At 46.2% G+C, this 18,950-nt stretch overlaps 1 protein-coding gene across 2 annotated transcripts in view; it reads right to left on the bottom strand.

Moving 5' to 3' along the window:
- PRMT8 (protein arginine methyltransferase 8) overlaps positions 1-18,950 on the bottom strand; it is a 95,458-nt gene that overhangs the window by 11,736 nt on the left and 64,772 nt on the right. For both annotated transcript variants that reach the window (XM_003942191.3, XM_010330036.3), the window contains exons 5-7: positions 13,857-13,999; positions 13,140-13,227; positions 5,459-5,574 (exon numbers count right to left, since the gene is read on the bottom strand). In XM_003942191.3, coding sequence (XP_003942240.1) covers positions 5,459-5,574; positions 13,140-13,227; positions 13,857-13,999 — 347 coding nt within the window. The remainder of the gene's footprint in view (positions 1-5,458; positions 5,575-13,139; positions 13,228-13,856; positions 14,000-18,950) is intronic.

Here is an 18,950-nt window from a genome sequence, read left to right as displayed (position 1 = left end):
TGACATCCTCTGTGAAAGCGGAAGCTCTCTGACTGTTGACTGGGAAGAAGGTGAGGTTGCAGGTTTAGGGGAATGTGGGAGGCCCTTGGTGAGGTCACATTCAAATGCCAGTTACGCTGTGTTTCTAGAGCCCAAAGATGGGGAACAAGAACTAATTGAATGATGAGCCCTGGTCAAGCACACAGAATTTGATGGGATTATAAAGCCCATCTTCTTAAAATGAGCCTTTTATCCAGGCAAGATCCTCCTCTCTAGTGGCCATGTAGTGCTTGCTGAACACCCATCTAGTGCTTGCTGATCATCCATCTAGTGCTTGCTGATCACCCATCTAGTGCTTGCTGAACACCCATCCAGTGCTTGCTGAACACCCATCTAGTGCTTGCTGATCACCCATCCAGTGCTTGCTGAGCACCCATCTAGTGCTTGCTGATCACCCATCTAGTGCTTGCTGATCACCCATCCAGTGCTTGCTGAACACCCATCTAGTGCTTGCTGATCACCCATCCAGTGCTTGCTGAACACCCATCTAGTGCTTGCTGATCATCCATCTAGTGCTTGCTGATCACCCATTTAGTGCTTGCTGAACACCCATCTAGTGGTTGTTGATCACCCATCAAGTGCTTGCTGATCACCCATCAAGTGCTTGCTGATTAGCCATCTAGTGCTTGCTGAATACCCATCTAGTGCTTGCTGAACACCCATCCAGTGCTTGCTGAACACCCATCTAGTGCTTGCTGATCACCCATCCAGTGCTTGCTGAGCACCCATCTAGTGCTTGCTGATCACCCATCTAGTGCTTGCTGATCACCCATCCAGTGCTTGCTGAACACCCATCTAGTGCTTGCTGATCACCCATCCAGTGCTTGCTGAACACCCATCTAGTGCTTGCTGATCACCCATCCAGTGCTCGCTGATTAACCATCTAGTGCTTGCTGAACACCTATCCAGTGCTTGCTGATCACCCATCAAGTGCTTGCTGATCAGCCATCTAGTGCTTGCTGAACACCCATCCAGTGCTTGCTGAACACCTCTAGGGATGGAGAATTCACTATCTGCCAGGAAGCTCAGTTCATGTCCTGACATCTCCATTCTTTAGATCCTTCTTCAAAACTAATGAAGAAAGTCCATACTTGTCCCTCTGTAACTTCCACCTGCAGAAGAAGCCAAATGTCTGTTCCAACTCACACAGGTCCCTTAAACCTTTTCTTCTCCAATATAAGCTATCTCTGGCTTTCTATTCATTCCTCACAAGTCATGATGTCTGACCCCCTCGTCACCCTGGCCATTCTCCTCTGCATGGGTCCTGCCACTTGCAAAACTGAGTGTTACCCTGACCGTATCAGGTCCTCCACTTCCTTTCCTTGGCACATACTTCTAGCAGGCTGTGTTCCCAAACAGCACACTACTGGCTCAGCCTGCATTAGGTCTGCCAACCCCTTCCTCCACCACATCCCTCAAGGCTAGGGGTCCTTCATTACACGTCACCTGTTAGTGCAGGCCGTTGCTCAAATCTAGGAACCAGTTTTAGACTGAGTATCTGTCAGCCTTCATAATGCTCATTATTCTTCCCAGCCACAGCCATATGGTGTCCACAGGTTTCCTCCAGCTCAAAAACTCTTAGGACAAGCCTGGTTTCCTGTATTTTTGTTAATGGCATGAGAGTGTCCCCCCTCACTGACTTTTCCACCAAGTCAGGGCTGATCTGCGAGGCTCCAGGCCCTTTCCAAGGTCCCTGGTATCTTTCTTTCTTGGTTCCCTCTGTCGCCTGTGTAGTACCTTCTGATCTCACTTCTGGCTCATCTCAGCAGCCTCACCACCTTTTGCCTTTGCCCTGGCCAGTACACTGGAGCCCTTCAGTGGCAGAAGCTACACCTCATTGTCCTGTGTAACCTCAGTGCACAGCAGCACTTCATCCACAGAAATGTGTGTTGACTCATCAATCATCTTCTCAGAACAGGTCTCCCTGCTTGAAGACTTACTTCTTTGGCCAGGCCCCTTTCATAACTAAGGTTCATCCAGACTGTGTCACTCTCTGGACCTATAACCTTCAATGACTCCTATGACTTACATTGTAGACGTGGGTACTTTCTCCTATCACTACCCTTGCTTCTTCACCACTTTCAGCATGCACGTGCACACACACACACACACACACACACACCCCTCACCCCATCTAGCAGGAATTCCACCTCTAAACCTCTCAAGGATCTTGCTCTCAGATGTCCATCAACCGAATGTCAGCTATCAACTCTTGTGGCTGACAGTGTTCAATAGATCTCTCAGACATTTGCATCTTAATGGAGGCCTCTGATGGAACAAAAGCCTTCAAGACCAAAAGTACTGAAGCCACGTATTATAATGGCAACAACAGAGGCAGGTGGTCTTTTGGAGTGGGGGTCCAGGCCATCTGTGAGGATGGGATCCTCACAGATCTTTGTCTTTCTAGCGAGGCTTCAAAGACACAAAGTCCTCTAGGCTCAGGTCCCCCAACCCCCAACCGAAGTCTACAGATCAGCCAAGTCTACAGATCAACCTCAGTTACCCCGACTCCCCAGAGCCCAGCCCCCTTGGCTAGGAGGCTTCCTCTTTTCTGCAGCAGAAACAGCAGCTCTGAGACCTCAGAGAGACCCACTGACTTGGCCTCAGGTGACCCGCTTGATGCAGAGGGCTCCGCCAGCATAAATTACTCAGAAGTGCCCCTGGCCGCTGCCATCCCCACCACTAAATAATGTAACAAATGGATGTCTCTGAACAGAAGTCTGGTCAAAATAGAGTCTTAATTATAATAAAGTGTCACCCTCTGCAATGTTAATAGCAATGAAAATAGCAATTAAGTGTGTGAAGAAGGGCAAGTGTTTTCCCAACAGGCTCTGCAAGACGTTGCTTAGCACATTAGCAGGAAAGAGCTGGTGGAAGGGCTCTCCTGTAAGCAGAAGAGAACACAGACAATCGTCATCCTTCTCAGGAAGACGGAGGAAGAAAGGGGCCAGCATGGGGCAGGAAACCATCACAGATTGTGAGTCCTGAGACACAACCCCCAGAGCCCCCAGAGTTTTCATAAGGAGTGTGCGGGACACACGCCCCTCCAGCCGCTCCTTGGCTGTGTTGCCTCTGGATACGCTCAGGTCTAACCAGGTGAAAGGCTCCTGCCCATTTTTGCCTGGGGAGTGGAGAGAGCCAGGCGGGTCACTGATGTATCCAGCAATGCAAACAGAAGAGCAGTGGCCACACATCCAGGTAGAGGCAGGGTCAGGGTCAGAAAGCGATCTGGGGTCTAAGAACATGGAAAGAATTTTATCCCCAAGCTGAGGCCATTACATGCAGAGGCCTCATGTCACGTATCACTGCCACATGTCATTTTGGCAATTAAGGTGCACCAGTAGATGTCTGCCTATTCTACGTTTGCAGAAGTGCCTTGCACTTCGGCTGAGCTTCTTGCTGGGGGCATACTTTCCTTGTTCTTGTTTGGAATGCCAAGGAGGAAGAGGCTTGAGGGACAGAGGACAGAAGAATTGGTAGGAAGAAACAAAAGAACATATTTGTTCACAATGAATCCTACCTGGATCCAGAAAAGGCTGAATGAAGTAGTGAGGCCCTGTGAATGGAGAGTCTGAGGCTTAGATTCAAAGCCACACCTCTCAGGCAGGATGTTACTGAAGAGAGGGGCATCTGATGGATCTGATGAGGTCCATTCTAGTTTTATTTGCCCTGCGAGGTCCCTCCTAAAGGCTGCAGTGATACTCCATCCCAACAGGTGCAGTTCTTCCTAGCAAGGCTTGTGTCCAGGGACAAAGGATAGTTCTCATGTGGGCAAAGCAGCAGTTGGATCCATTTTTCCAAAACTTCCCCTGATTCTCGGTAGCCCTGAACTCCTCTCCCTTCATCCTGCTGTAAATATTCCAGTCGCCTGCCCTGATACTTTCCGAAAAAGAATGATGCGTGCAGGAGCATAGTAGGCCAGCGTATTAGCAAGATGAGAGTCAAGTGGGCTGATTTGTAAATTTAAAAATTAGCCTGAGCCAGGTGTGCTGGCATGTGCCTGTCATCCCAGCCCTTGGTAAGCCAAGCGGGTGGATCACTTAAGCCCAGGAGTTTGAGACCAGCCTGGCCAAACCCCATCACTATATATATATAAAAAAAAAAAAAAATTAGCCATGCCTGGTGGCACGCAGCTGTAGTTCCAGCTACTCAGGAGGCTAAGGTAGGAGGATCACCGGAGCCTCAGTAGGCTGCAGTGAGCCATGATCACACCACTGCACTTCAACCTGGGTAACAGAGAAAGACCCTGTCTCAAAACAACAACAAAAGCAACAGCAAATATCTTGAGCTACATGAAACAGTGAGCTGTGATCATACCACTGCACTTCAGTCTGGGTGATAAAGTGAGATCCTGTCTCAGGAAAAAAAAAAAAAAAAATTGGCTTGAACCGTGTGAAACTCATGTCTCTCTTTATTTTAAGAAACAGTCAAATATCAACAGTTGTATATTGTTCAACATAATATCCTAGCATATATAATGCAAATGCATACAAAAAGGAATAGAAGAGGTAACCCAGCCTGTGAACAGTGGTTTCCTCTGGAGGAGGATGGGGCTGGAGGAGGCGGGGGCACCTTTCACCTTTACTCTGTCTAACTGGACATGTTTGAATTTTTAATAATAAGAATGTACTAGGGATTGGTGTGGCAAAGATGCTGGCCACTGTTCTTCCTCTGCACTTCATAAGGAAGCCTTGGGAAAAGGTGTTTAGAACAGGGGTGTCTAATCTTTTGGCTACCCTGGATCACATTGGAAGAAAAAGAATTGTCTTGGGTCACACATAAACTACACTAATAGCTAATGAGCTAAAAAAAAATTACAAAAAAGTCTCATAATGTTTAAGTTTACGAGTTTGTGTTGGGTTGCATTCAATGTCATCCTGGACCGCATGTGGCCCAGAGGGCGTGGGTTGGACAAGCTTGGTTTAGAGCAGGTACAAACAAGGATGCTCAGGAAGGGGCAGCTGGAAGCTCTATCTGGCAGGCTACCAGGGCGGAGGTGTGCTTGGAGGCCGAAGCATGATGATATTGACACAGCATATTGAGGTCCGGGATTTCCTTCCTAAGAGAGATGTCTACCTCTGAATGGACCAACAGCCCCAAACCTGAGCACGCTCTCCTCCTCCAGGTGTCCTGTCCTCCGATGCCCTTCCCCTCCCTGCACCCCCACCCTCCCACACGCCACCAGGGCCCCTGTGCTGGGCCCCTCCCTCATCCGTGCCACCATGGACCCACTCTCTCAGTGGCTATGTCCAGGCAGACTGCCAGCTTTTGACTTGTGCTTACGGAGCACCGCAGGCTCTGGCCAAGGTGGCCTTGCCTCACCAGGTGGGGCTGTGCAGGAGCCGGTGCTGCCTGGACTCCAGGGTGGCACAGTGGGGCTCCCAGCACACCCAGCTCCGCCCCGGGTGAGTGTCCAGACCTTAATTAAACAGGCATTGGTCACCACTTGCTTTGGATCCACGATGTCCACCAGAGGCTCCTTCATGGCCACGTCCCGGATGCAGGTCATGTCAAAGCCATAGACATTCTCCCACCCTGTGGGAGCAGAGCAAGACGTGAAGGCAGTCACAGGACCCCCAGAAGCTCACCTGACCCTCCTGAGTCCTAGAGCTCAGAGTGCCTGAGGGCTGGGTGGCAGCTGGCGTTCCCTGCGTGGAAATAGAGGCAAAACTGCTCAACTGGGGGCACTTTGCAACGTGCCAAATGCTCACTCCCATTTCCCATTTCTACCTCTGGAAAAGGTACGTCCCACTTTGTCCTTAGGTAACCTAGAGCTCAGAGAGGCTGGGACACTGCTCCAAGCTCCCACAGCTACAGTGCAGCAAGGCAATGACTAGAACCCAGGCTAGCTGACCCTTCCTTCCTGACCCCTCCCCAACCCGGCAGCATCTCCTATGAACTCCCTTACCTGCCTTCTATGTTCCCATTCTTACGCTGGCTCAAGCTGTTCTCCACACCTAGAAGACCCGTCTGTCTCCCTTTTCCTGTCCCCATCCAGTGAAGCTTTAATGCAGCACAGAGAATAATGGGCTCTTGAAGTGAAAGTGACTAGTTTAAATCCCACCACTTATTAGTCAGCCTTTGTACAAATGACCTAACCTCTCTGGACCTCAGTTTTCTCACCTGGATGGGTCCAGGAGCATCTTTGCCCTCCTCATATGCAAAGATGCACTCACTAAGGATCTACTCGTTATAAATTACCCCCAAGTGGAACACAAACCCTCTCAACCATGCTCCTTGTCCTCTTTGGGCTACTCATAAGATACTTTGTTTGGCAGGAAGAAAGATTTAAGGGTTGGTGAGAAATTAGTTCAAGTCTGATGGTTACACAGCATATTGAGTAACCAGTTCAAGATCACCCTTAAATATGTTAATAATTGCTATCTTTTTTTTTTTTTCTTGAGACAGAGTTGGACTCCACTGCCCAGGCTGGAGTGCAGTGGCCCAATCTCAGCTAACTGCAACCTCTGCCTGCTGGGTTCAAGCAATTTTCCTGCCTCAGTCTCCCAGGTAGCTGGGACTACAGGTGCTTGGCACCGTGCCCAGCTAAGTTTTGTATTTTTAGTAGAGACGAGGTTTTACCATGTTGGCCAGGCTGGTCTCGAACTCCTGACCTCAGGTGATCCTCCCGTCTCGGCCTCCCAAAGTGCTGGGATTACAGTCATGAGTCACCATGCCCTGCCAATAATTGCTATCATTGATTGATCATTCAGTCCAGGCCAGACTCTTCATTTAATCTACCCGGCAACCCCATTTTATGCTACAGATGAGAAAACTGTGGCTGGGAGAAGTTGGCATCTGGCTCACACATAATAACTGGCCTGTGATCACACATCAGGGAAACAGTAGGACAAAGACTGAAGCCCAGCCTGTCCCCAGATCCCTCACCTGCCATGGCCCAGCTGTGACAGCAGCCAGGAATGCAAGTTTTCTCTCCCTGCAGTGCAGAGAGGATGACCTTTAGCAGACTCTTTAGTTTCTGGGCACCTGAATCTCATTCATCTATTTTTTCAGATGGGTTTCAAAATGCCTTGAAGTAGAAATGCTTTTCTCTAAAATCTTACAGGATTAGATTTTATTTTAAAACATTCAGCAAACAGACGGGACCTTAGGGAATGTATGTCCCCGTGTGTGTTTAGGAGAGTGGGTGTGTGCAGCAGGAGGTGTGAACGGTCAGTGACAGCTGACCGTTTCTTTGACTCTGTTTCTTTTCTAAGGCACACAAAGAACTTCTTTCTTGGGAAAAGAAGGCAGAGAAAGTAATCCCAGAGGATGAGTGCTTATGAAATTCTGGTTTGAGAATAAGACGCCCATTGTATCCCATTAAACCACCTGAGGCTGTGCCAAACTCCCAATTAAAACCTACTTTCGGGGGAGGAGGCTGCTTATTTCGCAGCAGGGCAGGTTTCAGAGAAGACTCCCCTCTAGAATGTGGAAGCAGCTATCCACCCTCTCCCCAGATAAAACAGACACACTAAAACACGTTGCCTTCTGGGTCTTCCTCAAGAGACTTGCAGCTGTGCTCCTGCTCTTTCCTCTCTGGACCCTGCCTGGAGTCCAAGTTCGCTGCTACTGCTAGACAAAAGCTTGAGAGTCAATGTGTGTAATGGTTAAATGCCTAGCCTTTGGAGTTTAAATCTGAGCTCTGCCATTTATTTGCTGGGTAATCTTAAGCAAGAATGTAACCTTTCTGAGCCTTGGTTTCTAAGCATTCTTTAAAATGGAAATGATAATGACGGTGATCCCACAAGATTGTTATGAGGATTAAATGTGATAATATACGTAAAGTGCCTAAGACAGTGCCTGGCACACAGAAAGCACTTGATACATAACAGCGGTTATCATTATGTGGTTTGAGTTCTGGCTTTGCTGCCATGCAAGCTGTGTGGCCATGTGCAGATCAATCCTTTTCTCTGGGCTTACTTATAAAATAAGGATTTTGGTTCAGTGGCTCTGAGTTCTAGAATCACTTGGAACCGTTTTTAAAATGCAGACTCCTGGGCCCACACCAGACTTACTGAATCAGAATCTCCAGATTTGAGACCTAGGGAGCTGGAGTTTTACAAATCTATACAGACAGTTTCAACCAGTTTGGAAACCTTTGGGGTACATGCTATTTAGTGTCTTCAAATCCCAAAATGGTGATCCTAATGTCTCACGGCCTTTGGGAAGCCTTCTCTAAACGCTCCTGACCACACCACCTCTCCTGTATCCTCAGCACCCATAGTACAGCATTTGGCGCAGAACAGGCCCACAGATAATGCTACTTGAATTGAGATTCATTCCCAAACATTTAACGCCTGCACCGTTCTGCAATAGCTGGTGTTTTATTTACCTTTATATGGGTTAATTCAGGTCTTATTTCCTCAGCTGGGCTGCCCCACCTTCAATCATTCAGAGCACAGATCACCCAAGACGTTAGATTTTTTTCTCCTCTCTACTGGCCATTTATTTCCCACTAACCCTTTTTACCAGAAATGGAGCAGAGATGGAGCAGGATAGAAATCAAGCATATTAATTATTTGTTGCAATTGCATATTGTTTGCTAAATAAGTGTATGTGAGGTAAGAGCTTTTGGTCATCACAAAATATGATTATTATCTAGAAATCAGAGAGACCTGCGGTGCTTTTGTTAGCGGATGAAAACAGACTCCTGAAAAGGACTGTACTATGGCATATGTAATTAAAGCAACGACAAAGCCCAAACCTACTATTACTACAGACTAGACTGACTCACACCCTCATTCTAACAGCCCGGCAGAGCCAGCACTGTTTTCTGGGTATAGATGTGATTCACCTGTCTCTACTGGTCCTTTATGTGCAATGTCTGGCATTAATGAAAAATTATAAGACACATGAAAAAAGAAAAAAATGTGACCTATCATCATAAGAGCAAAAGTCATAGAACCAAACTTGGAGATGCTCAGATGTTAGAATTATCCAACAAGATTTTAGAGTATCTATACTAAGCATGTTAAAGAAGCTAGTGGAAAATGTGGACGACGTGCGTGAATGAATGGAGAATTTCATTAGTAAGACAGAAACTTTTTTAAAAAGCCAATGGAAATGCTAGAAATTAAAATAATGATGTAAGAAAAGAAGATTTTTAAAAATGAACTTGTTAACAGAATGAATATATCAGGAAATAATCAATAAAGTTGAAAACAGGGCAATAAAAATGATCCAAACTTAAACACAAAGAGAAAAAAGAGTGAAAAAAAAATAGAGGCTCCAAGCTCCATGGGACAATAGCAAACAATATCTCATATAATGGGAGCTCCTGAAGAAGGGGAGAAAGAGAATCAGGCAGAAAAAAATATTTGTAGAGACACTGGTTGAAATTTTTCTAAACGAGTGAAACAATCAATCCACAGATCCAAGAATTCCATATGACCCCCAAGCAGGATAAATAAAAAGAAAAACACACCTGGACGCATCAGAGCCAGACTACAGAAAATCAATAAAGAGAGAAATCTCAAAGCAGCCTGAGGAAAAATAAATTAAGTACCAGGGGAGAAACGTGACTTCTGATTGGAGGGAGCTATGGCTACAATCTCCCTCACACCCCGGCCCCAACCATTTGAGTTTCCCTGATGAGGCTAAGGGGACTGCCTCAGAATGAGGTCAGAGGAAAATATAACAAGGGCCACCAGATGCTGCTTACAGATTCTCCTCTGTGCAGAAGGGAAAGCGTTTACAATAGATTGACATATTTTAGACTCTCGGGAACAAAGTGGAATCCTTGCATAAAATGGGCTAGAGCCAGAGGAAACTCTGGGTGTCATGAGTGGAAGTGAAGCCCACAGACAGCAGCTGAGCCATCCAAGCGGGCTGCACTTCAATCATGAAGCTATAAGCCCTGCCACCTCTGCATGAGGTCTTTCTTTCAGTCTTCTCATCAGCCAAGAAACTGGTGCCCATCTCTCTCATTCTCAGCAGGGTATACATTCAGGCACTGGGTGCAATTCATGTATTGTGCATGAAACTGAATAAAATATCCACCAAGTTTCCTTCCGTTTTTAAAATTCTGTGAATCACCTTTATAGTAGAAAATGTTTGTAAAATGATTGCTTCTCTTTAAAAGTTAAATACTGGCCGGGCGCGGTGGCTCAAGCCTGTAATCCCAGCACTTTGGGAGGCCGAGGCGGGTGGATCACGAGGTCAAGAGATCGAGACCATCCTGGTCAACATGGTGAAACCCCGTCTCTACTAAAAAATACAAAAAACTAGCTGGGCGTGGTGGCGTGTACCTGTAATCCCAGCTACTCAGGAGGCTGAGGCAGGAGAATTGCCTGAGCCCAGGAGGCGGAGGTTGCAGTGAGCCGAGATCGCGCCATTGCACTCCAGCCTGGGTAACAAGAGCGAAACTCCGTCTCAAAAAAAAAAAAAAAAAAAAAAGTTAAATACTATACCTTGCACATCCCTCTGCTGGTTTACTGTTATTCCCTTATTCATTTATTCATTCATTCATTCAACAAAATTATGTATTGTGAGCTTAGTATATGCCAGACATCTGTCTTTCTCTGTGTGGTCCGTATTCATTGGTGAGCAAACGGAGGACAGGTTCTACATTGCACTCATTCTTGCACTCCCATGTTGCTGCGTGTGGTTGAGAAGGAGGAGAAGAGAGGGGGGGGGAAAGGAAAGGAGAGGAAAGAAAAGAAAGGTTTCCCTCTAACAATTTACTTTCTGAAACGGGCTGAGGATGTCTCACTCTCCTGCCTCACTTCAAAATTTTTCCTTCTTAGCTGGTTCTTGAGCCTATGGAAAATTGCTGACAATTGTTGCCTCAGCAACCAGTAACCTTGATGCTTTACTTCTGATTTAGAACCCACAGTAACAAAAATCTCCATTTATTTGAAATGAATGTCTAAATGGGCTTGCTTCCTTTACTAAAAAAAATAGATTATTTAAAAAATGTAAATAGAAAACAGTATTTTCAATAAATTTAAAGTATCTGTTTATTAGTATTCTTTTGGGGTGGGGAGGAGATTGGGGTATTTTTCACAGAGACTCTAGAGCAGGCACAAGAAAAAATGGGGTTGACTTTCAGATTTTTTCCCTTTTCCAGAAGCTATGAACACTGCACTGAGAATCAAAGAAATAAATCACATGGTCTCCAGTCTGGGGCCGGTGCCTTCGGAGTATCTCCTGGCCCCAGGTTGGCTCATTGCAATGCGCATTCCTGCAGAGATTCCCAAACACAGGTTTCTCTGTTGGGGAAACCGTGAGGAAGTTTCTTAAAGAGGTGCCTTGGGTTGGAGCTCAATAAATACGTAAGTGAACGTGAGAGAGAAGAATGTATCTAGAAGTTTTCCTCCTCCAAACACTATTCAGTACAATTGCACAGCAAGAACTCCAAAATGCAGCTCCAGGGCAAAATGTGTCCTATTTATACATGCATTTGATCAACACACACTGTTGAGTTGTGTCTGCAATCTTCTATGAGAGTACATCTGTCCTAGATTCCGAGCCACCAGGGACTTGGCAGTCAGGCTCACTTGTCAGAGCCTGGGGCAGAAAGGGGCTTAGCTATACAGTCAGAGACTAGATCCCATCTAGTCCCGTTATAGGACCAAGAACTGGCATGTCCTTTAATATGCGTCATCTGACTTAATCCTCATGACAAGTCTGTGGGATTGAGAAGATTATCCCTTAACTGAGGCTCAAAGATATTAGATAATTTGCTCAAGGTTACACAGTTAGGAAATGACAAAGCCAAGATTTAGACCCAGGGCTGGCGGCCTGCAAAGCAGTTAACCTGGGCCCCCCTACCTCTCACTGTCCTCATTTGGTATTTTGCCTCCTTCCCCCAGGAGGTCAAATAGTAGAAATCACACCAGATTGGCTGGAGGCAGACAGCAACCAGAGAGGGTTTCCAGGGCACAGAGCTTCAAACAGCTGTCCCACTTTTGTCTTCTGAACCTAGCTCTGAACTTCACACTTTGATTTTATATTTCCAGAAGGGCATGAACCCACACAAATACACACATTCCATAGCAGAGTCCAGCCGAGTTCTCATCGGCGCCACTAACAACAATCAGATGGCAATTGTTTAAATCCATGGAGCTTCCATTTGCTAAACTGTGGACAGAGTCTTAGCCCCTTGCGGAAGGAGGCATTTATTTTAGTCAGTCTGTGAACCCCTCCACAGTCATCTTGCCAAGTAGAAATGGACCACCTTTTTGAGGCAGGAACCCCAGATGTGCCCAGTCTGATGGTTAGGTTGGAGCTTCTGCCTCTTGCTTTAATTTGGATTTGAGGGTGCTTGCCTGTTTGAGGGATTCTTTGCTCATTTGTTGTATTTGATTCTGGTTGAGGAGACACAGCCATGTTCAACTTTACAAAAACATGTTTGGTATAATCTCATTAAATATCAGGCCTGTGTCACAGAGAAGTGTTACCCTTTATGAGAAATAGGATAACAGCCCTTTCAGACCAGGTAAAACATGGGAGAGGTTTTTTGGCTTTCTTGTTCTAGGAGAACCACACACTCTGAGCTGATAAGGCATAAAGAACACACGTTTAGGTAGGAGCCCCTGCCTCATGCACACCTGCCTTTTGTTTGATTGTTCAAAGCAAAATCTCCACTCCTTCCCACCCCTTCTGCTGTCTATTCCTCAAAGGAACCTCAAAGAATATGTATTTGGATGTGAAGAAGAATCAATATGATTTAGATAAGTTTGAGTGGAATGAAGGCAGGATGCAAAATAATTGGCCTGGCTAGAGACCTGCCACTTCGGACACCTGTGGGGGGCTTTTGGGAGAACTGACAGATTTCAAGCTACTTGCCCTGCCTTCTCTGCAAAAACTCAGCTTCTGCTGCCTCAGTTCAGTTTTTAATTCACATTGCATTCATCCTTTCACCCCAGGACACTTCCCTTATACAGCCAAATGGCTTATTTTCTCTCTGTAGACCTCTCATCCTTGGGACTAGATAGAAATATCTAGAGAGAAGACTCCAGGAAGGGCCCCAGGTAGGCTCCTCCCCAGGACAACAATGGTGTTCATGTCACTGCCTGCTCATTTTGGGCCCACTGGAGTGCCTCCTACCCAAGCTGTGGAGTGGAAGTCTGCCAGAGAAGCAAGAGGGGACTTACAGTGGATTTTGAAGTCCTTGTACTGTCTGTCTTCAATCGCTACCACGTACAAAGCTGCCCGGTCTGGAAACATAAGCCCTCCAGGTTTCTGTTGATGAATTGTGGGGAAATGGGTCTCGTAATCTATTCACCTGACAAAGACATCACATTTTGAACTGCACATAGAGTCACTAGACAAGCACCCCCTTGCCAGCATCTCTCATGCAATGGACTGTCACCTTGTCTGGGGTCAGGGCTAGGACGGCAGTGCTCAATTTTTGTTTTGGAGTGAGGAGAATTTAAGGGACCTAGGTGCAGTCAATAGGACCAATGAAAGGGGGTGAAGGTAAATCCAATAAGGAGCAGTGAGGGATGTTATGACTTTGACCTGGAGAAGCCCAGATGAATGGCACACCAGGCTCTGGCAGCCATGCAAGTCCTAACTACTCTCGTTGATCAAAATGGCCTTTTAACTTGACGAGAGAGAATGGATGCCTATTATTGCAAAAGAGGCTGAGGTGAGGCCCAAGGAAGTCCACTCTGATGGTTACACATGTTGGACCCAGGGCGACCATTCCATTCCCTGATGTGATCTCCTCTCAAGAGAGGTGCCTGGGGCAGTGACCTCCTCGCCTCAGTCCTCTCTGAAGTCCTCCTATTCCTCCTAGGCTGCAGGCCTTGGGTAGAGCAGCAGGACAGCCTGCCGACCAACGCAGGGACAGCATGCAGGACACTTACCAGCCACTTGTCCCTGGCAAAGATCACCGTGTTGAGCATGGACTCATAGAACAGACAGTAGCCCATCCACTCGCTGATGATGATGTCCACCTTCTCCACAGGCAGCTCCACCTCTTCCACTTTACCCTTAAATATGGTGATGACTGGAAAATAAGAACCCCAGGGCCATGCTTTGCAGGGACCCCACCCGGGAACCACAAGCACCTCAGTTCAAGGCGAGATCTCCAGGTTTCAGCCCTGTTCCGATTCTACTTTTAAGATGTGACGTAGCCCACCCTTCACCAAGCTAGTTTATACCAACATAATTGAAAACTACCTGCACGTTTCCCCGTAAAAGAAACTGAGTCATGACTTAGTTTAGTGCCTGGTACAGCACTAAGCCCATTATATTCACATTATCACATCATCCTTCCAACAACCCTATGAGGTAAGTGTATTACAGTTGACCCATGAACAACATGGTTTGAACTGTACAGGTTCACTAATATACAGATTCTTTTTAATTTAGACCAAGTGTGCCTGCCTCCCCTTCCACCTCATCAGCCTTGTCAACCTCTGCCACCCCTGAGACAGCAAGGCCAATCCTTCCTCTCCCTCCTCCTCAGCCTATCCATATGAAGGCAATGAGGACAGAGACCCTCATGTTGACCCATTTCCACTCAATGAGCAGTGAATATATTTCCTCTTTCTTAGGATTTTCTTTCTTTCTTTCTTTCTTTTTTCTTGAGATGGAGTTTCGCTCTTGTTACCCAGGCTGGAGTGCAATGGCGCGATCTCGGCTCACCACAACCTCCGCCTCCTGGGTTCAGGCAATTCTCCTGCCTCAGCCTCCTGAGTACCTGGGATTACAGGCACGCGCCACCATGCCCAGCTAATTTTTTGTATTTTTAATAGAGACGGGGTTTCACCATGTTGACCACGATGGTCTCGATCTCTTGACCTCGTGATCCACCCAGCTCGGCCTCCTAAAGTGCTGGGATTATAGGCGTGAGCCACCGCACCCGGCCTCTTAGGATTTTCTAAACAGTTTTCTTTTCTCTGGCTTACTTTATAGTAAGAATATAGTATATAATACATATACAAAATATGTGTTAATTGACTATGTTATCAGCAAGGCTGCTGGTCAACAGTAGGCTGACAGTAGCTAAGTTTTGTGGGAGTCAGAAATTATGCTTGGATTTTCACCTGTGTGGGGGATTGGCACCCCTCACCCCTGTGTTGTTCGGGGTCAACGGTTAATTTTGTTTACAACTAAGGAAACCGAGCCTTAGAGAGGTTGAGTAGCAACAGTGGAAACAGAGCCCAGATCTGATATGACATGATTCTAAAATTCTTCTCAAGGCCCCCGCCCTATGTTAGGTAACCATGACAATTCAGACCCAAAGAAAGCATAGATGCCTCTTCTACTGCCTTTGCATCTGTTCACAGCCAGGCTCAGTACCAAATGGATGCCCTTCCAGTGTTTGTGAGGGAGGCAATTGATGTTTTGGTGAGAGCATGGGTTCTGCAGTCAGGGAAACCTAGGTTTAAGTGCCAGATCTTTTCACTGTTAGCTGTATGACTTTAGACAAGTTGCTTGGCCTAACTGAAGTCCAATTCCCAAGTGAACAGCCAGGAAAAGCAATATCTATTTAGAGGGTGACTGTATTGATCAAATGAAATGGCACATGTGAAGGGCCAGGCCCATAGTTGAAGCTCAACAGAAGGTGGAAATCATCTGACATATCCCTGCTTGTTGATCCACAGATGGAGAGGGGAAGGGGACAGGGCCAGGGTCAAAGTCCGTGTCTCCAGTAGCTTCTGCTTATGAGTCGCCTCCAAGACCTGCAGTTTCCTCTGTGGCAGGAGACACTTCTTCGTTGAGTTTTTGATCAACAGACATACACATAATTTTGGAGTCCCTTTTTGTATTTGTTGCTGTAAAGATCTGAGCAAGCTGGTTTAGATGCCACTGTTAAATTGGCAGGCTGATGTACTGGTTGGCTGGTTCTTTCTGAACATTTCCTTGGAAAGGTTAAGTATATTCATCCTCTGAAACTCTCACTCTGTAACATCCTCTGAAGAAAATCACACAATGCCCGAGCTTGCTGGAAAAATGAACAATGGCCTGTACTTACGAGTAAAAATCAAAAGAACTATGTCTGCCTAGAATCTGAGTTTCATGAAGATTAATTTGGACTGGAGGCTCCTGGATGGCAAAGGACGTACCACTTGCTGGCTTCATTTAGCGTCTTCACAGTGAATAATGCAGGCAACAGAGTGTCCATTAGCAGCTTCTAATGACAGTTTATTCTCCACTATGCGGTATTTAATCAAGCTTTAATTGGATGCAGCCGCCTTTACAAGGAGTAAGACACTTTGTACACATGCACTGACCAGGATCACTCTACAGTGAGGCTCAGGCTTGTGTGCCCTCCTGATTGGTTACTGCTCCTCAGCCCCCACCACTAATAAATGCGAACAGGAAGAGCTAGTCTCCAAAAGGGCTGGAGAGGGTGGAGGGAGGCAGGTGTTAAAGTTTCTCTGGGCCTCAGAGGCCCCAGGGCAGGAATTGAACTGAGAGCAGGGCCCAGGGTGCACCAAGAACATTTATAGGGGGGCAAAGTCAAGGATTTTAAAAAATGCAAACATTGTGCCTAATTTATTCCTTATTTTGAATAAGAACTGACAAATATATGCATGACTCACCTGCCTAATTATCTGCACGCAAAGCCTGGCTTGTTTTAGTGTTGTAAACGTAAAAAGTGTCTTTAATGGCCTCCCTTATTTTTTTTCTTTTCCGAGTTTCTCGAAGGTTCTTCCTTAATGCTTGCCTGTTGTCTGTGTGGCTATGGGTCAGTTCCTCCTCCTGCATTTATATCATGACCTCCCTGAAGCCCCAAAAGATGTTTTCTCCTGCCTCTGGGGCCTCATGGCCTCCATCCTGAGTGTTTAGTACAAGGCTCCACCCATGATGATTTTTGTGGCAAGGATTCTATTAGGAGCTGCAGGAAACAGACAAACAGTAATCCATTATCAAGTCTAACAAGCAAGCATGTATGAAATAGTCCTCGGGTGTCCCCCAAAGAGAGTTACCGCAGCTTGTCTTCTCTGTGTCAGCCCTCTTACCCATTAGTTGCCATATCCTCATCAATACAGATTACAAGAGATGATTGATAGATGGGTAGATGATATAGAAGATAGATAGATACAGTGGGTCACAGAATAGCAAAATTACAGTCTCTGCTTGCAAAAAGGGAGACGGAATCAGTTAACCCTATAAAATGCTCGACAGTCTGGACTTTTGTTCTCTTAACATTACCCTTCTATATCTATTCAAGAGCAAACATTTCTCAGTGTGGACATGGCCACATGGTTGGCTAGATGAGGAGACGAGCCGTTTGTCAAAGGAAAACGACACATCTCCCTCAATCCAGTGCTGGACTGGCTTTGGGACCCCATTTATCTCCTTTCTCTGGGGCTTCTGTGCTCAACCTGTGCAACTTTATGCTGGAATGCTAAAAGGCAGCAACTTAGGCTCTTGTTCCAGCTGACAGCTAATCTCAATGAAATATCTCCTCTCTTTTGGGGCCTCAGTTTCCTTATTAGGAAAATAAAAAAGAAGGGAGGTTGAATCTGAAATTCTTTCCAGTGCTAGAGAGTTGTGGTTCTTCAAATACGTACTGAGCACTTGCTATGTGTAAAGCATTCTGCAAGATTCACTGGTGGAGACAGCAGGCACCAATAAAAAAAGATGGTGCCTGCAAGTTCCAGTTCGACTGTCATTTGCAACACTTTCTGGGTCTATTTATTTCTAAGAGGTCACATTGTTTCTGTGCATCCAAATACAACTGTCCAGCTGAATCACCATGGATATTCTTCCTACAGTCTGTAATCACCACCAGCAACCACTTCAACTTCCAGATTCCATTTCGCAACCTACAAAATGCTACCTCTCCCGGTGGGGCTTATGGCAACTCACAGGGGGGCTATTGGCCAACATAGGGCATTAGGCTGGGTCAAGGAACTGTGTGGGCACACACAGCAGCAGTCATCTCTTCTCCTCCATGCAAAGGACTTTCAAGGTGGTCTAAACTATTGATGCTAAGATTCTGAGCAGCCATAGGTTACAGAGCTCCATGCCCGATCTGGGCCCCACATCACTAAAACTGCATCAGCTCAAGGTTGCATCGAGGTCACTGTCCAGATCCATGTTTTTATTCTATAAAGATGATAGAACGTTTGTTCAACCAACTGTGACAGGACCCTGGCTGGTAAATTTCAGCATGATTAATCATAACTAAATGCATAGCAGGGAGCAATAGACTCTAAATTGGGAAAATTTCCCATGTAGCTTCAAGTTTGCAAATTAGACATCCAGATTTTTAAAGACGGTTTTGAGTGGCATTTTTTTTTCTTCTTTTTGGTTTGAGTGGTTCTCACAGAAATCTAGTCATTCTCATTAATGGTCATGTCTGCGTTAACAAATCAGGCCAGCGCAACCTCATTTGAGCCTCCAGAGCATCCATCAGAGTCAGCTGACCCCCTTAGGATCTGAAGTCAGTGCTCATTTTTAGGATTCTCACTGTTTTGGAAAGCAGATCCTGTCCCACAAAAGAGTAGGCATGAGGGTCACGTGTATGGGAACAGGGAGCACATGATAGGCCTGTGAAATCCCCTGAGCCCCCACCAGCCTGACTGCAGCAAAGCCCCCCACTCGCCCTCCCCACTCCCTTGGTCCTTGCTCACACACCTATTTTGGTGACACCCACACTGGCTGCCTCACACCTGCAGAGGGCCTGGCTCACTTCCAGCATGTTCATTCTTTCTCTTCGTTGTCTATGTTAGCTTCCTATTTCCAGGATCTAGCCGAGTACTTGACTCCTCACACGCATTCAAAATCATTACTGAATGAAATGGATGGATGAATGAGCAATTTCAAAGAAAAAAAAAGGGGGGCATCGGTTAAGAGACAAAAGAGATTCAAACTAGTCTTAATTGTGACGGTAAAAAATTACTAGCATTTGAATAGCAGCTTCCAGAGTGATTTTCCATACGTTACTTCAGTGATCCTCCTTGGAACTTGTGTGTTTGGTTCTATTATTCTTTTTGCCT

The sequence above is a fragment of the Saimiri boliviensis genome, chromosome 7 (assembly GCF_048565385.1).
Source record: "Saimiri boliviensis isolate mSaiBol1 chromosome 7, mSaiBol1.pri, whole genome shotgun sequence".
NCBI lineage: Eukaryota > Metazoa > Chordata > Mammalia > Primates > Cebidae > Saimiri > Saimiri boliviensis.
The sequence above is the reverse complement of the archived record's forward strand: the minus strand, read 5'-3'. Positions and strand labels throughout refer to the sequence as shown.